The sequence below is a fragment of the Etheostoma spectabile genome, chromosome 1 (genome assembly GCF_008692095.1).
Source record: "Etheostoma spectabile isolate EspeVRDwgs_2016 chromosome 1, UIUC_Espe_1.0, whole genome shotgun sequence".
Taxonomy (NCBI): Eukaryota; Metazoa; Chordata; class Actinopteri; order Perciformes; family Percidae; genus Etheostoma; species Etheostoma spectabile.
Window position 1 is genome coordinate 1037150 of NC_045733.1, and position 18952 is coordinate 1056101.

General features: G+C 40.3%; 1 protein-coding gene across 1 annotated transcript in view; it reads right to left on the reverse strand.

The window, feature by feature from the left end:
- mdga1 (MAM domain containing glycosylphosphatidylinositol anchor 1) overlaps positions 1-18952 on the reverse strand; it is a 174922-nt gene that overhangs the window by 96523 nt on the left and 59447 nt on the right. Inside the window, exon 4 of the mRNA XM_032515287.1 lies at positions 4924-5098. Coding sequence (XP_032371178.1) covers positions 4924-5098 — 175 coding nt within the window. The remainder of the gene's footprint in view (positions 1-4923; positions 5099-18952) is intronic.

Consider the following 18952-nt stretch of genomic DNA (forward strand, 5'->3'; position numbering starts at 1 on the left):
TCAGCATGGGAACAACATCCACTTCTTCATAAACAGACACAAAAAATAAAAGTGGATAGGGGATTAAAACTAACAAAAGAAAGTAGAGGAGACAAATCCTACAGAGACAATACTGACCGACGGAGAAAACACAGCCAGAACAAGGAAATCATAAACAAGCATGTACAAACAGAAATATATATTGAAAGAGTAATATAAAGTAACACACAGAGCAAGATGCATTTGGCTCCACTGAGAGAAACATAAACAGAGACAGCTAGGAAGAACGAAACACGTGGAATGAGATGTGAAAGAGCTGATGAGCAAGGGGAAGAAAGTTTGTCTTAGTTGCTTTTTTTGCTATATGACTCAGACAGTAATGTGGTCGCCCGATGATTCACCCTGCTGTGTCAGCCCCGGTCTCACTGAAAGGTTAAAGCTTCTTTTAAAGTACCTGTTAAGGCTTCACTCTTTCTCTCCCTGTCTATACCACACTTGCTTTCTGTGTTGAATGTGTGTGTGTGTAGCTTACTGAATGTGTGTTAACATGTGTGTATGTGTGCACACTGTGTTTCTAGTCAGCGCACAAAGGGCCTATTCTGGTGCACAGAGTCCGTGTTATGACTCTGGGGTCAAGAGGTTAGTGCCAGGTACTTTGAAAAATCAAAATGCTGAAATCAACAGGTTTGTTTCAACTGGATTTGCTTGGCAGTTGCCTTGATTTTGATTTTGAGTGTTGTTTTCACAGAAGAAGCAAGACTTAAACCAGAAAGAACAATCCTGCAAAGGCAACAGCATCATAAATATCATAATCTTCATCCCTGCCACCATCACAATATTGCCATCAATGTTAACACAATCAGCATCAATATAATCTTCATCATCATCATCATCATCATCATCATCATCATCATCACAATCACATCATTACAAACCCACAATACTTTTCCACTTACCTGGTTGCGTCCTGAAGAGAGTAAAGAATTCCCAGAAAGGGTTTGATTTGAACTAAGCTAAGATAACCATTGTTTTAAATAAAGTTTTTTTTTCAATCTGATCTATGCTAAAGTATCATTGGTTGGGTTTCTGAACCAAGTCCATCCCATCAGTAGAGGCTACTCAAAGTTAAACCCCGCCAGCTCACTGTCCCACTGCCTCAGTGGTTAGAGTGCCAGGTCATTGCTCATCTGGTTGATACAGGTGACCCCTGTGTGATGGAGATTTAACGGGGAAAGAAGGTTATTTATATAAATGGGGGATGATGGGTCGATGAGGTGTTGCTGAGTGGAGAACATCACTGAAGTCAGTCTAAGTGGCTGTAGATTAATGGAAAGGTTGCTGTATATGCTTTCTGTGGAATTGGAAAAGGGAAAATTGACAGAGGGATCTTCACCTGTATTTGCTCATTAAGTTCATAGACTTTATAATGTTGTCTGAGAGTGTTGCCAGTAGATTTATGTGGAAAACAAGCTGACTGGAATCAACTATTCTGTGCTAAATTATTCAAATACCCCAATGGCTAATAAGTAAATATGTGCTAAGTTAATAACTGATTCACAGGCTTGATTTAGAGAGTAGAAATAAAACTAGGAAAGTGTAAAGAATGAGAGCAGGGAGGGAAAGGTTTCTGCGTCTTAGTTATGAAACTAAAAAAAATGTCCGGATGCAGATAGAGAAGACAAAATGAAAAAAAGGAAAGAGAAAGAATGAGATACGGGGATACAGAGTGTATTTGAATATATATGTGACTTATTCTGTATGTGTCTTCTATTCAAAGCAGAATATTGATTTTGCGCCTTTTCTTTAATCCTGAAACTCTCCACTCAGTTTCTCTGCTGTCTTTTCATTTTCAATCTGTCTTTCACTGTCTCCCCTCTCGATTCTTTCCTACTGTTCCTCTTGCTCTAACACAGTGCACTTTGAAGTGTGAGTGTGTGCTTGTGGTTATATTTCTGCATGCCCGAAAGTGTGTCCACACTACTGTATGCATCTATGTGAATGTGCATGTACGTTATGCAAATGCAGGTAAGTGTGTGTGCTACCATAAAAGAGGTGGCAAGTGGGGGCGGGTGTGTGTGTGTATGTGTGTGTGTATGTGTGTGTGTGTGTGTGTATGATGTCCTGCACCCCTGCTTGCACCTATGTGATTGTATGAAGCAAAGTTCAGCCTCACAGCTGAGAGGAGAGAGACCCCAGCTGACTCACTTTATACACACACACATGTGTGTGTGGTACAGTGAAGATGGCAGGAAGGAATATGAAGGACAATATGAAAGAAGGAGAAATGGGAAAGGGAATGAGAAGGGAAAACATAAAAAACTGGTACTTTAAAATTAAGAGAAACAGAGAGAGAAAGAGAGAGAGAGAAATGTATTATGTCGTACTAAGTAGTATGATGTTCATTTTTATGTACATGTTCTGCCCTCCAGTCCAATAACTGGTCTGTTGGATCCATCCAAATTGAAAAGCATAAGAGTACATCTACGTCATTATGTACACTACTCTGTTCTCACTGTCTTCATTTTGCCTCTCCCCCCATCTGACTTATTTGTTGTAATCTTCTTTCAATTACCATTCTTGCCAATTCTTTATTCTGTTTTCGCTATTTAGTTTTTGCTAAAAAGGTAGAATGCTCTTTCGGTAATTACAATCTGACCTATACATCCAATAGACAGGATCAAGGTCAGCATTTACATACTGTGTTCTGTTTATTTTGTTTAACAAATCTTGCACAAGTATTATTTATTTCTGTTTCTCTTCTGCTATCTCAGTTGAAAAACATGGACACATCATCTATGACGTCACTAGCTGCCATCCCGTCAATTGTTTAAAGCCAGAATAGCCACATTTTGGCAACATGGTGGAGTCTGGATGGAGCCACTTTTGGTCAAACAGACAGCAATCCCAATGACCTGAAAGAGACACTGGATGATTTGACGATGATTAAAACTATGTGAATAATATGTTACCATTAAAGGTCATCGGATCGTAACCCAAATGATCACCTGTTGGAGATGTTTGAGTCCCTTAAAGTTTTCAAAGACTTGTAGAATCGACGCCAAGAGGCTCAAGGTTAACTACTAAAAAACATTGTCTTTTTTTAACTTGTCACCTATGTGTACATTAATAAACATAAAGTATGCTACATTTACTTGTTCCTGTACTTCTAAAATTAATTTGGTGGTTCTTCCAGCTTCTGTTGAAACTGCATCTTCAGACACTTAGCCATATTGGTTACCGCTTGTTCCCTCCTCCTCCCTCCCTACTTACGACCCTTCTTTCTTTACTCCCAAATCCATCTTTCCCTTTAATTCATCTCTCTTCCTCTCTTTTTCTGTGGTATAGCCTGGGCTAATTGTTACATCATTCAAGCACTGAAGTTGCCCTGCGTAGGAAGCTTGGCTTATCGCCGCTGGGTCTAACGCGGTATGGGGGATAGAGAAATTGAACAAGCATTGGCCGTCAGAGCTGGTTAGCTTCACAGAGCTCCTGTCACAACTACACTCACAATACAACCTGTTTACTACCCAGGCTCCCTGCAATTACCAGCTCCCCAGCAGGGGCCAAGCTAGCGCCTAGGGAGAACTAACACTATCAAGAAAAAGGGAGGATGGAGAAGGAGGGGGGAGCCCCATTAAGAGGCTGAGGCTGGGTGGTGTTGTAAGTGACAAATCCTAGAGGGACAAGCATGGGGTGAGCATGTGTGTGTGCATGTGTATGTGTATGTGTCTGTGTATGAGCTGGTGACTGCATAGTTGGTGAAAGAGATTTGATACTAAAGGACTGGTGGTGTTGTACTGTACACAAAGCAGATGAAGGGATGATGAATTTAGCAAATGAGAGGCAGTTAATGGATGTTTAGTGTTATGGGGCCCTTTGAAAATCAGCCTTTTTCTATTAGTCTATAAATCCACCATTAAAATGATTGAATCAATAAAGGAAGGAACTATCTATGCAATAAACTGTAAAGGATGGGCAAGGAGTTTAGGGTGCTGGGAATTAAATAAAACTATATAAAAGTATTGATGTGTTAAGTATACAGTTGCATGCGCGTCAACCTGTCGCCATGACCTGGCCCCTGACTCACAGGAACAGTGGGGCGGTGAAACAAGCAGCAGCACGGGACCCCTACAACACATCACTGCTTCTCAACTGTCTGTCTGACAAACAATGACAAAGAACCCTCACAGAGCCCCAGACTTCAGAGAAGGTTCAACGGATGGGTAAATATTGTGTGAAAAGGAAAGGTCATATCTTAATTATCAGCCAATAAGAAATTACCTTGCTAATTGTGGCAGGCATTGTCAAATCAAAGGATGTGACAGAGCTAAACAGCAGAAATATTGAGGATGTCTCAGTCTGAAAACCTAATAACTTGATTTTGTGGTTGTGATTTCCCCCCATTTTTAAATGTTGTCGGGAGATGGGTAAATTGAGAAACAGTGGGTTAGGGAGCCCGTACCACCTGGACTAACTGTTATAAAACTGTTGATATGTCCCACAGACTTCACTTTTTTCCAGGAGTATCTGACAAACTTTTTTTTTCTCACTGACCTCATTGGTTTACTACACACCTGCATTATCTATACAACTACCAATGGTACACTATAGGCAAAAACTTGAGATGTTCATTTTTAATGTATTGCACCATCTTTTCTATACACTTTCCCAATACAGCACTTTTATTTGATATATACCACCCACTGCCTCCACCCTAATCCTCCCACGATGCTTTTCATCCTTTCCACTATAAGCCATCTGATACTCCTGGAAGCCATTCCCACCTGAAATCTCATCATCCTTCCAATCTGTCTTTCATCTTTGTGCCTCCAATCTTTGCCATCTCGGTCTTCTCTAACTGTGGGAATAGCTGTAGTGATAGTCAGCTGTGGTCCAAAAGTGGAAGGAGTTTTATTTAGTTCCTCTTACTCCCTGCCCACTTACACTGCACATCTACGCGGATGGACTTGATGGCAGCCACCCCCACCCCGTTGTCGGCCTTGCAGTAGTAGCGACCCCCCTGCACCCTCTGGATGCCGTCGATGCGCAGCGTCTCGTTGTAGATGGATGTTTCCTGGAACTTGTCTGATGCACTGCCTGCCGTCTTCGTCCACCGTACCTGAAGAGAGTGGGGGAGGAAAGAAAATGTTGAATTGACAAAGACGCTGTCGGTAAAAGCAAGATGTAGCAAGGACAGAATCAGACAGTGTAATGGAAGAAAGTTAGGAAAGCAACATAGAGCAAGACTAGGAAGGCAGGCATTGACAAAAATGTTGAAAATCACATACTCAAACATCTGTTAACAAGTGCTAAAGTAGCATTCTATTAGTTATCCTACAAAGAAAATTAGTAGCACATGATCCTTCAATAAACAATTAATCTTGTTTGGAGCAGGTGCATTCAGGGCATGTCTAAATCCACTTTTGCTAGTTTAACAGAGGAAAAAAGGGTCCTTGTGCCGGGTGCATGTTGCAAAAGGGTTGTACTCAGTGTCTTCATTGATTCATAGGTGTGTTTTGGGCGTGACATGCAACAAACCAATTTAGAGTGTCATCTCCCATTCCCCAGGCATGTTTGAACTTTGGCGCATTGCTATTATGATTGAAGATCTGCACCGTAATATTTTTGATTTTGTAATATTTTGCATGTTTGTGTGCTGCTGCGCTTCCCGGTGTGTGTGTAACAAGCACAGTGTACGCACGCTGTGCATAAGCCTAAGCGCATTTTACTAATGTGCTGTTAAAATAACAATAAAATGCTGTGCTATTGACTTTGGACCAGGCTTTTGTTGGTCAATGGGGGAATCACTTCCGGCTGCCTCAAGCAATACGCCAATAATTCTCCTGAACACACCTCCCTGTAAGACCATGGGTGCAAAGATGGGTGCAGGTGCATTTGCTATTTAAACGATGTGGGCGCAGGACGTTCTTAAGACACTTGCATCGGGCTTGCCATGCTGCCAGGGTGCAAGATAGGGCCACATGTGTTACACATTCAGCTAGTGGCTTTAGGTGCTATTTTTGTGCTATAGTGCTACAACAACCACACAGGAAAATATTTGGGGTGTGTTGATAGGCCAACATTGACGTGTGAGTCATCTATTAGATTTGGTTTCCTATTTGTTTTAATGTAGGATTCTTTTAACCATGACCACAATTGTTCAGTGAGGTCCTTTAATCTTAACAAAGTTGTAATTTTACAGTTTCCTTATCCTTAGCCCAGTATTTATTTTTAGCCAAACTACGATCTGTCTTTAGTCCTGACCACATTGATTTTGAGCGTAAACCTAACCAACCCTGTCACGTCATAAAAAACGTTTTAACGTTTGCTGCTATGACAGACAAACACATATAGCAAATAGCCTGGTGTTGTATTGATGGGCAGATAAAAGGCATGTCTACAGGAAGCAAATTCAGCGACCAAAATTATAAGGATATGATTGCAAGGATGAAACAGACAGGAAAAGTCTTAATTTCACTGGCAGGCCATTAAATCTGAATAAGTCTGAATAACTGAATGAAGTTTTTACTTTTTTCATGGTGATAAAATCTCTCTCTGCTCCATAGAATGTAAGTTAATGACACTAAGCGCTGTACTCATGGTGTCCATGATGCTAAACTCAGACCATTAAGAGTTTTGACAAACACTGTATGGCTTTTTCACGCCTCAATTATCCCATCAAGCCATGGGAATGCTGCATGGTCGACAGCTACATGATGCTTTCCATCTATTAATCAAATGCACAAGCACACACACACACACAAACACACACAGACACCCACACACACTTCAGAGACACATTAAAGCACATTAAAGACATTAAACACTGGATTCTCACTGTGTGTGTGTGTGCGCGCGCCCAAAGTTCTGAAACTGTGTGTGTCCAGTCCATTAATCCCTATTAACCCTTCGGTCTGTTATCAACCTTGACGAGACTATCAACCACGTTCTGTTGAGGAGGTCAGAGAAGATAATGGGTAAAAGTCATGGATATGGTGCGTGTGTGTGTGCGTGCGCTCGCACACATGCAAATGTGAGTGTTTCCTGCTTTAATGCACAGTTTGTCTGCTTGTGTTCCTGGATATATACACAGTATTGGCGTACACATTCACTCCTGCGTGTATGTGAGTGTGTGCGGGTTTGTGTGTGTTAGTTAGAAAGCAGGTTACATGGATTAGATCAGATTATCAGGACCTGTGTAAATGCTCCCAGCTTGTTTATTCAGCTCTGTTTGTAGGAAGGATTTGGAGAAGGCAGACTGCCATTGATCAAACCAGCCAAGGTGAGCAATGAACCGAACCCTGTCTCTCCATGGTTTAGTGACTCCAGTTGGCATGCATGTGTGTGTGTTTGTGGACCTTTGTGAAAGACAGAAAAGGAGAGAGAATAAAAGTGAGCATGAAGTGTGCATCTGTGTTTTCCTGCTTTTACCCTATTCAAGGATTAAAAGATGAGCCAAAATCTTACAAATTACAGACATTTATATTTTTACATGCATTTTAGAGTTATTCATAGGACAAGAGTTTAGGAACATTAAGATTAACTTCAAGTTAAAAAAAGAATGTAATGGTAAGATTATGTGATAGGGGCTTTTGAATAGGGGAAGTAAAATGATAATATATTTCAGTTGAAAGCGGTTTAACTGTATTTTACTGTTGCGTCCCTTTTTTCATGATGAACCCTTTGTGTGTGTAAATAAAATGGGTTGAGCATTAAATCAGGATGATGTATTGCACTCAAAAGATTACAGAACTCCTGGAAGTGTAAGTAGCATTTGATCTTACAATTATACATGCTGAGAGCATTGTTATATAAGGGGACCCTAGAGTAAAAAGTGTGTGTAAAATGTATAAGGAAACAGAGAGACAAAGGGTGAGGAAAGACAAAACAGCGTGAGTCGGTGAGGAATATAGCAGCTAACGAGACGGTATGTGTGTGAGACAAAAAAAGACTGCATGTGAGAGAGAGAATGAGAGGGAATGATATATACAGTATCGCTGACAGCTGTGTGATGGGGAGAAATGAGAACTAGTGCATCACACTCAGAGTTGCTACACCTCAGATAAAGCAAAATAGAGGGAGGTGATATTGCAAATAAAGGGGACATTGTGTGCAATGTAGATAACAGGCAGGCGGCAGAGGAGCCTATATCTGCCTGTGACACCAGCAGCTTAAAACCATCACCTGTGCTCTCTTTCTCTGACCTTGTTTGCTCTCCCTCCACACCTTTCTTCTCTCTTCCTTCAATAGACATGTGACGCTGCTCTATTTTTTCCACTCAGGTCCCAACAGATTGGTCTGGATCTCTCTCTCAGTCCTTTTTTCTCTCCCTCATCTTATCCGTGTCTGTGTGCTTTTGTCTTCCCTTTTTTTTTATTCCTTTACAAAGTACAGGTAAGCCAAACACTGACTTGCCATCAGATCTAAATGTCTAAATGCACATCCATTCACACACATAAAAACACACACATACATTCCCCCAGACTTCTCCCTCACACAGATACAAACATGCTGGGAAATAAAGATAAATTTGTTGAGTCAGAGCCTTTTGTAATAATAGCTCTTACATCTGGTTAGAAGTGTAATGTGAAGGGAAGGTTTATGGGATCCCCTGGGATCCAGCTCGACATGAAATGAAGCAGGTTTTGTTCGCTGTTTCTGTATTCAGCTGGGGGAGCTGTATGCTGTCTAGGACACAGATGTTTCAACAGGAGAACAGAAGCAGAGAACAGTCTTGTCAGAGTATTGCGAGGAGGAAGTTGGGGATCACTTTGTGTTTGTGGTTTTATGTAAGGGTGGGGGGATGGCGCTATTAGGCCCTATTGAAACTGTAGCGAGAGTGCACTATAAATACTGACCAGAGCTAAGCGGGATAGTAAATGTTCCATTAGTGGTCACATGTTGTGTGATTATCATTTGCAATAATCCCATTTACACAATTTTTGTTTCCAACCAACACATTGCGGTTTCTGCATCAACAATTTCATTAACGGTAATAACTTGTCTTTGAATCTATCACACTCCTTTGTTTACACTGACATGGCATGAGTCACATGAAAATGTTTGAGTCTATGAACCGATACAATAGAATGTAGAGATTAGTAGCCCATATCGTCTGGTATTGCGTTGGTTTCAAAAAACATTTGGTGATTTCACCAGGTGTTTTGGTTGACGTGTCTTTGAAGTTTCAATGTTCAAACCCAGAAAGTGAAGTCAATATTGTTCTGTGAAACTTCTCCAACAGCTTTCACACTGCAGCCAAGATGTTTTTGATGAGTTGTTGTGGAATGAATAGAATGGAATAAACAGACTTTATTGGCATTGTCAACCATGTCGCGGACTGACAAGCAAGTCAACATTTTCTTAGAAGTGGCTCGCGTCATCTCCAGTAACAGTAAATCTGCTGTGCTCCATTTAACAGAGGGATTTTCTAAGAATACTGTACAGCAAGGTGCTAGTTTATTAGGCACACCCACATGGCTAAACCTTTTGTTGAGAGAGCTGGCCAAATGTTAGATACATCTTTCGATGCTCGGCCACCAAAATATAGAGTTGAATCAACACCTCTCTGATACATTGTCAACAAAAAATAACATCATAAGCTGTGTCACAGTGGGGTTTATTGTAGAGCTCCAGCATTGGATTTAGCTGTTTGTACCTAATAAACTGCCAACAGAATATAGCTTCAAATCCATAAATATGTGTGAACTAGTAGGGAAAGAGAAAAGGACAGCTAATTATGCATGATGAATATGGATCCAGAAGAGAGAGAGAGAAAGGTGTGCGCTTCTTTAGGTGGCGAGGGAGAAGAAGGCTAATATGTGTCAAACATACTGACAGGTCAGTGGCCTGCAGCCGTCTGTCTAAACGCCTCTCTCCCTCTTCTCACTCTAGATCTGTGTGTGTGGTCTCAGTCTATTACATTTCTTCTCATCTCTCTTCTTCCAACTGTCTCTCCCTCTCTGTTTCCCTCCGTCCATTCCGTCTCTGCAAGTCTTAATTTGTTCTTTAACAGGTTATTGCCTTACGATCACACACACTCTTTCCCTCCCGCTTGATCTGTCACTGAGCCTCTCACTGCTCACCTTGGTGACACTACCCAACAGAATCCAGCAGACATAGTCCAATAGCCGTCAGAGCCCTTTGCTTCACTATCTTAACTCGAAACTGTAAAAAAAGCACAACGTACATGAGAGCTTAATATTGACTCAGCATATAGTCTAGAAAAAGGAGGTTGAGATTATTGTGTTGGATTTCTACAGTTTGCATTTTTCTTATTTCCATTTGAAAAATGCAAAGAAAATAGCCAAAAAAGTGCAAAATACAAAACTTCTCAAATACAACACACCCACATCAATCACACACATACTTGAAATAAATGTATACATAAATATACAGAAATATGTAATTATAATTATTGCTCAGCATGTGCTATGCATCATAACTGTCAGTTTTCATGGAGAAAAGCAGAGATAACTCAGCACTGGATCAGAATTCCAATGCAATCCATGGGATTGTTTGAATCGGCTCTTTATTGACTAAAAAGGTAGGTGGGTCTCGTAACATGGAAGTGTCCGTGGTCCGCAGAAATGTTGATCTACCACCACATGGGCCGACATTGGGTCAGAGAAATCATTGGCTTCCCACAGGGATGTCGCCTTCTCCCGTAAACGGATTGGCTCATTAGAGGTCTCATTGCATTCCTTAGACTTTAGAGAATACAAGTATGCTTGTTATAGATGAACCAGGTCTGCGCAGAAACAATCACGCCGCCCAATGCATGCCGGTTAGATTTGTGTCCAACTTGATCCCAACCTGCCCTGACGTCATGCATACGTAGGCAACGATAACCTCACAAGATCAAGGTAGCCGCAGTTCTGAGACGTTGGCAGCGCAGTTGCTTTTCACCGACTGCAAGACCCAGGCGGACCCTGAGCCTGCTGGGAAACGCTGCCTCTCAGCTAATTTAACAGCTGATTGGTACAGAATTTTCTCAACATTCTGATGTTCTATATAAACTCTTAAATATATGGTTTTTGAATCAGAGGGATTTAAACTGTTACATGTATGATCATAAATTCATTCGTAATGCAATAACAACTATTTACTTAATATTTTTTTGATCACAAAAAAGTATTTACTGAGTAATTCAATCATCATGATTGCAAGATATTATTGATGTTCATGTCTTCTTCATAGGGGATTCTGCAGTCAAAGCGACAGGCTTGAAAACTGACCACAGCAGTGCACATGTATTCCATGTAATTCCAAGTGTTTTAATCATGATTAACTAAGCATGACTCTGTAATGTGTGTGGCCCTTCAAATAAGGTGGTGAACTTTTTTTTATTTAACACTAATAAAGATCTTGGGAATAACGATGGCCTAATTGTGAACTCACAGTTGCTCATCAATCAATTATTCTGGTGACCCCTCAAATAAAGTCAGCACAAATGCAAACTAAGTCATAATTGTGGATTCCATGTCAAGTATTAGTTACTTCATTTTTACCCATAAACCCCTTCGTAAGAAAGTAATTAAAGTGTTTTGGCAAAGACACAAGATGAATGGAAATTGCAAACATTCTGCAATGTAAAGCATATTTTGCTTGTTTTGCTGAAAAATAATAAAAAAAATTATGGACAACAACAAAAATACTAACTAAAATTGTTATAGTATTTTGTCCAAAGATGTTCTAGTTACTGTTTTTCCCATCAACTTGGAAAATATGTTAGAAAAATGTTTTATCGGGCAGCAGATGTTTTTTGTTATCACAATGGACACAAGAGTATAATTGGAATCCTAGAAAAAGATCTTAAGTGTTATGAAACGAGTATCTCTCTCTATATATATATTTTTTAGTCAGCGACTTATTGTTCAGAATAAAAAAACTCATGCTCAGCTCTGTGACTCTTGTAATGAAACAGAGACAGAAACAGGGGTTTGATTGATGCGGGACGTGGGAAAAGTTGCTTAATACATGAATTAAATAGTTTAAAAAATGCCTCATATAAAATTTTGTAATATTGCTTTTTGAGTAGGAGTGTTGCCCGAGTCCAGCGCTCAGACTTGCCAGTGCGTCTTTTGTCCTCAGAGGGCTAAAAAACTAAAAACTAAAAAATACCTTGGCTGCTATTTTTTTATTGTTGTACATTCCAGATAGCTCATGAAGTACTACATAAATGAAATACTTTTTATTGCGTGAAGTCCTGCATGAATTCATGATAATTAAAGTATCCTTACCTTAAAACTTTACTAGTACATCTCCCTGTTTTGTGGACCCAATTGGTAGTGTTCACATTCAGTGTGATTTACCATTAACCACTGAGGAGAATACTGCAGTGAAAAGTTAAATCCTTCCTTGTTCGACATCACTGTAAGCAATGCTTAGCTTGCAAGGCTTTCATCCCTCTATACAGAGTTTGAATCCTTTATATTCCCTCTCAGTACCTCACCACAAGCTTGCTAAGCCTGCCTTCTACAATTTTTCTAACTCTTTTCTTGATGTAACGCCAGCTGAGTCGACGATACAGTGCTTTATCCATCCAACTGGCTCACTTACCGTGAATAGGCTTAAGATGGTAATCCTGTTATCGGGGAATACTACTTGGCACAGATGCAGACCCACACACACACACACACACGCAGAGGCGCTCAGACATACACAAACAGGCGCGTAAGCACACAGGATGCAACGTCTGAGGGAAAGTGTGGGAGAGGAAGACAGAAAACTGGCAGAAATGACAAAATGACAAAAAGAGGAATAGCGCAGTTTGAAAATGGCATCTTGAACCGATGAACACTGAGAAGGAATCTCTCCTGCTTTGCTTTACAAACAATGTCTAAATTGAATGACTTAAAGTGAGGTGTGGAAGACATAGGCCAGATAGCTAAATCAACTTGCATATGGATATATCCATTCTAAATAACTATTACTGGGAGAAAAGTTGTAGGGTGAATAACTGAACGTTTAAAAGATAAGAGACCAGAGTGAGTAATAATAAATATAATGTCAAGCATCACTGCCTGGATGGACGTTGCTTTGCTGATTCATCGCATTGTGTGTTAGGAAGCTTGGAGCTAATGGAGCAAAAGAGAGATGTGTGAGAAGAGGTGAAAGAGGGCAGTCGGTTTTATTTTTTTCTGGAAATAAATTTAAAATGTGGGAGAATGAAAGGAGTAGGAGAGAAAACATTAGCAGTGAAAGGGGGTAAAGGAAAAGAGGAGAGAAGAAGATGATACAATTGAGAACAAGAAGAGATTTAGCTGAAGACAGGCTTAACAAAGCACACAAACATATTTTGGAGAAAAAAGTGAGAAAAGCAAAAACACAACAAAGATTGGACCAGGAAATACAAGAAGAAATAATAAAAAGCAGACAAAAATGAAGAAAATAAGAGGGAATGCAGTGACTTTTAACCGAGCCAATTGAGAGGAAAAATGAGGTGAAAATATGAGATAAATGTGTATTCATAATGTTGGTTGGATGGCATTTTCATTATGTAATCTACATTTATTGTTTGCAACTGCCTGTTAAAATGGGTAATCAATAGCCTTGTTAATTGACAGGACTAATTTAAGCAAGAAGTCCCCTAACCGGATTATTGTTAATATGAACATAATTGATTTCACGTCAATAAACTCTTGCACAAGTCATTTAAGGTTGCTTGTATATGAATGAACGTGAGCAGTGAACAGTTGCCATCGGTCTGTTTTTTTATACAAATTACAGAGTAAAGGTGCCTGGTGGTACACCTGGTAAAGCGCGCACCCATATAAAAAGGCTCAGTCCTTGACACAGCGGCCATGAGTTAGATTTTGACATGCAGCCCTTTGGTGCATGTCATTCCCCCTCTCTCTCCCCTTTCATTTCTAAGCTGTCCTGTCACAAATAAAGCCCTAAAATGCCAACAAAAATAATCTTTAAAATAAAAAAACACCCCTCGGTGCAGAGATCACACAAAGTTCAATAAAACTGACTCATTGATATTAAATACACCATCCCTCACTCTAACCTTGACATACAATACAAATGCCTTTATCGCTCTTTCTGCCTGTGTAATATGAGCCCAGGGCTGCGATGAAATTACAGGAAGCAGAGGTTTCATCAGCATTTACTGTACGATAATGTCATGATCTTTGAAAAAAATATGCACCGCATATTGAACTTGTGGTGGTGGTGACGTGCACTATGCTAAATAATATGACACTGAAGCTCGCAAGTCGTTTTCCATTGCTTGCTCTTGAAAAACACATGCTTTTTAAGCATATTAGCCTTCTACCGTTGTGCAAAACATTAACTACATAATTCCCTTTTTTAAGAGAAATTTGAAGAGCTTGCTCAGCATTTTGTTGACCATCAGATTGCTTGAGTCCAAGCGGAACAAACCATGGCGGACAGACTTAGCAGACGTAAGCTGCTCTCTCCAAACAGCCTGTGTGTCTACAGCCGTCAGCAGCAGTGTCAGCCGCTACCTTACACGCTCCACCATGTTGGATGTGTTTGTTGTAATGAGCAATGGCTAATTAGCACAAGCATGGCATGAGATAGAGACATTTGAGCTCTTACTTTTTTGTGTGTGTGCGTCTGTGTGTGTGTCGGACAGATGATGTCATTGCTGAATGGATGAGCAATGGAAGGAGGGAGGGGGAAGTAAAGAAAGGCCCGATAGATACATATATATATACTTTTAGTATCTATTGATGCATATCTATCTATCTATCTATGTATCTATCCATCTATCTATCTTTGTCTAGCTACTATTCAATGTGGTCTACTTTTTTTGCCATTTCATTTAACTTTTTGAGCACAGACCCAGACATTTAGACATCCTCTTTATTATTTAAGACGTGGAGTGGCGCTTGTCTAAAAAGTACAGTGCGTTGCCACGACAACAGACACCATGCAGACTTGGTCTAGATGAGTTCAGCACAGATTTGTACCCCCAGATTCAGCACCTGCAATATTACAGTAAGTGTTTTGGTTTTTGTCTTCGAGATCACATTTTATTTTGTCTTTGTTCTCTCTCTCAGCGTCTCAAGTAGTCAAGGACACAGATGCAAAGACTCTCACAGACCCATCTGAAGTAGTTTGGTCCTGCCATGTTTCTAGTTTCTCTTTAAACTGAAGTTTAAACTAACGCAATTTGCAGACATGGCACAAAGGCTACAAGTTTCCTTCATCAAGTGTTGTTCAATATGTGATTGCAGTGAAAAGGTTGATTACCCAACTTAATTTATCCAAACGTGTCTTCATGATGTCAGAGGCACAGCAAACATCCCACCTACAATACAGTAAGCCACAGCATAGAATGTGGCAACAGTTCTTATCTCTGTCTTTGACAAATGTAGAGTTTTCTACTATCACTATAAGTGTACAGCTTGAAAACAGAATTACATTTCAAAACACCGAATAGATGTTCTAGCTCCAATTCCTGGAATATGTTTCTTCCGTATTTGCCAGCTCATTCTCATGTCCCCTGTCTTTTTCTTTATAGCATGTCTGCATTGCAATGTTTATCGCCGGTATTCACCAATATCTTTTAATTTTGTTTCCCACTTTTTTTCTTTCTACGTCTCTCGGTTGTTCTGTGTATCTGTTCTTATTCACATTCTCTCAAACACACATTTTTACTCAAGCAAAAATGGATGTTACACCCACAACCGTGGGTGTAACATCATGTGGTTTTATTTAAGGTGGGTTGAAGCATTTTCTTCGCTAGGTTATGAAAGGAGTTGTATCATCAAAGGTTCCAGTCTCTGTTCCAGCCTTCTCGTTCCGAACTACTGAATATACAATTTCCATGTCTACTGATGCATGTTCTTTTAGTTTCACTCCACCAACATATATTCTTGTCTCATTTCCTTCATCATGCTCTCTTTCTATATTCATCCTCCCAGCTGTTCCTTCTTCGCTTTGCTGCCATCAATCTTTGCTTTCCAGCTACCTAGAGACCCCCCACCTTCTTCTACAAATTGTGATCTACTTCTTCTACTCACTTCTACGTCTTCTTTCTGTCCCTCCATCCGGCTAGGGGTCGGGCAGTGACCTTGTTTGTGTCTAGGTCGTGTTCCCACTGAGTGCCTGTGCAGCCTCGTGCTGCCACCTGATCAGCCTTGCTTTCAGCCTCACTATCGATCGACTTCCACTCACCCCTCAAGGACGGAAATCCAAACCCCATATTCCAGACTGCAGCCCTCATCTCCCTCCCTCCACCACCCCCTTCTTTCTTTTCTCTGCCTCTCCACTTTTTTCTTCTACTGTATGGCTCTCTCCACCTTTTCCTCTCTTATAGAATTCATCACACACACAAACACACGCAGACACACGCAGACTCACACTCACACACACACACACGCTGGTCTCAAGGTTGCAATGACCAGCAGACCCATGAATAAATAATAAGGAGGTAGGAATCACTTTCAGAAAAACCATTTACTCCCCTATTGTGTTCTTGAAGAAGCTGTGTGTGTGTGTGTGTGTGTTTGTGTGTGTGTGTGTGTGTGTGTGTTTGTGCGCGTAACAAGAACAGCTTTGTGAGCGGGACTACAGTGCTTTGTTAACTAAAAGCCCTGCTGTCCCTTGAGTTAACTTGAACAATGCTAAAAGCACCTTCTAGTCGACCTCTAACACTAAGGTTTTTTAATGTGCGTTACTTTCTATTTTCTTTCTGTTTTTCTCTATCCAGTCTTAAAGTATTCAGAGAAAAAATCAATGTGCTTGACATGACAGAATAAAAAGGAAATACTTGCTGCTGTGTTTAAACTTAAAATTGTAATGAGGGATATTTGTCACTAAAAAGAGAAAAAAACACAAATATTTTTAAAGCAGCTGCTTTGTTTTTTTTCTGGAAAGATACGCTCACAAAATTAACTTTCCCAAACCAAGCTGCTCCGTCACGTAAACTAAGTGTGTCTCACTTGATGTATGGCTTGTTAGAGTTGGTCTGTGGAGAAGAGAAGATAGAGATGAGAGAAAGCCTAAAAGAAATAGAGAAAGAGGAAAGGAATGAAGAAATTAGGAGTTCTAGATGTGGACAGGAACGAGGAAAAAAAGATCAGTTTGGAGAAGAGGAATACTGTAATATAAGGGTGAAGGAAGAGCAAAAAGAACAAAGACGTGTAGAGATTCGCGGTGAGGGATAGGAAGAGTGAGAACTACAAAGAGTGGGAGGAAGAGAAAGAGATAGTATGAGGTGGAAAGGCAACAAAAAGACAAAGTCAGAAAGACATAGACAGAGAAAGACAGACATAGAGAGAAATAATTTGATTTTTTTTCTTCTCTGTATGGATCAGGGTGAGAGCTCCCTTTTCAATCCAATCTAGCTCTGGCAAAGGTAAACAATCAGTCTTGATAAGGGATTGGATAAATCCTCAATCAGACTCATTCTCAGTAAAGCAGCTATTTATTGGGCCGGCCTCACATGGCTAAATTGAATCCTCTTCTCTCTAAAATAGGTGAGGACTACATCATTTCAGTCCGACAGGGCGCGGATTAAAGTTTTGCGAGCAAAATGGGCTTCACGTCTTCACATTCAAAAAAAAATCCACTTCCAATCATAACTCATACATCATATTCCTATGATCTTAAATAGACCCATCAAATGTGGGACATGAGCAGCTCTCTCCCAAAGCTAGAAACCGGAGACAGATAAAAGATTCAGAACTGCTATGTAGCAATTTATCTGATTAATAAAATATTAAGCTCTAATGTCTTTAAAGACTGCACTGGGTGTGATAATTAATGAATGTATTAAAAATGTTGTCGGCACAAATTTGTAAGTGCATTGTTTCTCTGAAGGGTAAATACAGAGAGCATTATAAGGACATTCAAACTAAACTGGAGTATACCCATGAATAATAACAAAGCAGCCAGAAAACTGGAACATCGTGCGTAAACTTCTCAGTGAGGATGGGAAAAAGGAGACATGGTTCACTTTGGTAACTTGAAAAATCAGTGTGTTTATTTTTATTTTTTCTGAGGAGAATCCGCCAGCATCCCAGAGAATGAGAAATTTCTAAATGTTTTGGCTACCAGTGGCGCCATCAGGATTTTATTTTTTAGTACGCACAAGAACCACCTGCCCGCTAGTAGGAAGGGTCCCAAGCACGCACACAGTCTGCTAAGCGTGGCAGCGAGAGAGAGAGATTGAATTGTGTTTCTTATGTCCCAACGTTACCGATACAACACCATAAAACTGATTAGCCCACTGCAGCCATTACATAAACTAGCCAACAAGCCTGGTTTACACAGTCAGCTACACACACAAAACCCCCTACACACACATGTATATACATATAGCCTATGTATAATGGGTGAATTTGTTTTGGATACCATTTTTTTACGAGAACAAATGTTTTTGCATTAATCGTTTTTTTTAAACCACTCCAAACAGTGTAGAGAAAACATGCATGTGTTGCATGTTTTGCAGAAAACAGCGCTCTCACTCAACTGCCCTGGTAACCATTACCACGGAGATTAAGTCACCAGCAGGCCAGACCTACGTTATGTATGACCTGCGTATGCCACACAGTGTTTGGAATGCCGGCTTTTATGTACACAACATATTTGTCTGAGGTTGCTGCTAATTGGCTAAAAATTCCAAGAAGCTTTGCAACACTGCAGATTGACAACACTTGCAGAGATGTAAATCAAAATCCTGAGGAAGTTAAATAGCACATACAAAGCATTTGGTAAAGCAGAAGAATGCAACATCCAATTCTGCCAAAATGAACAGAATAATATAATAAGAAAAAATAGATCAAAAACCACAACTTGGTGCAATGACAGAACAGTCCATGTGTGTAAAGAAGAGAAGTTCTGGGAAGCTGTAAGGATGGAGGAAGAAGAGTTGGAATGACAGGGATCATGTTATCAATACAGCCAATGGAGCGCAGTGGAAACTCTGTAAGCCCAATGGGACCAACTGCAGAATGCTGCAGTGTGCTATTCCAGCAGAACACACTGGGAAAGA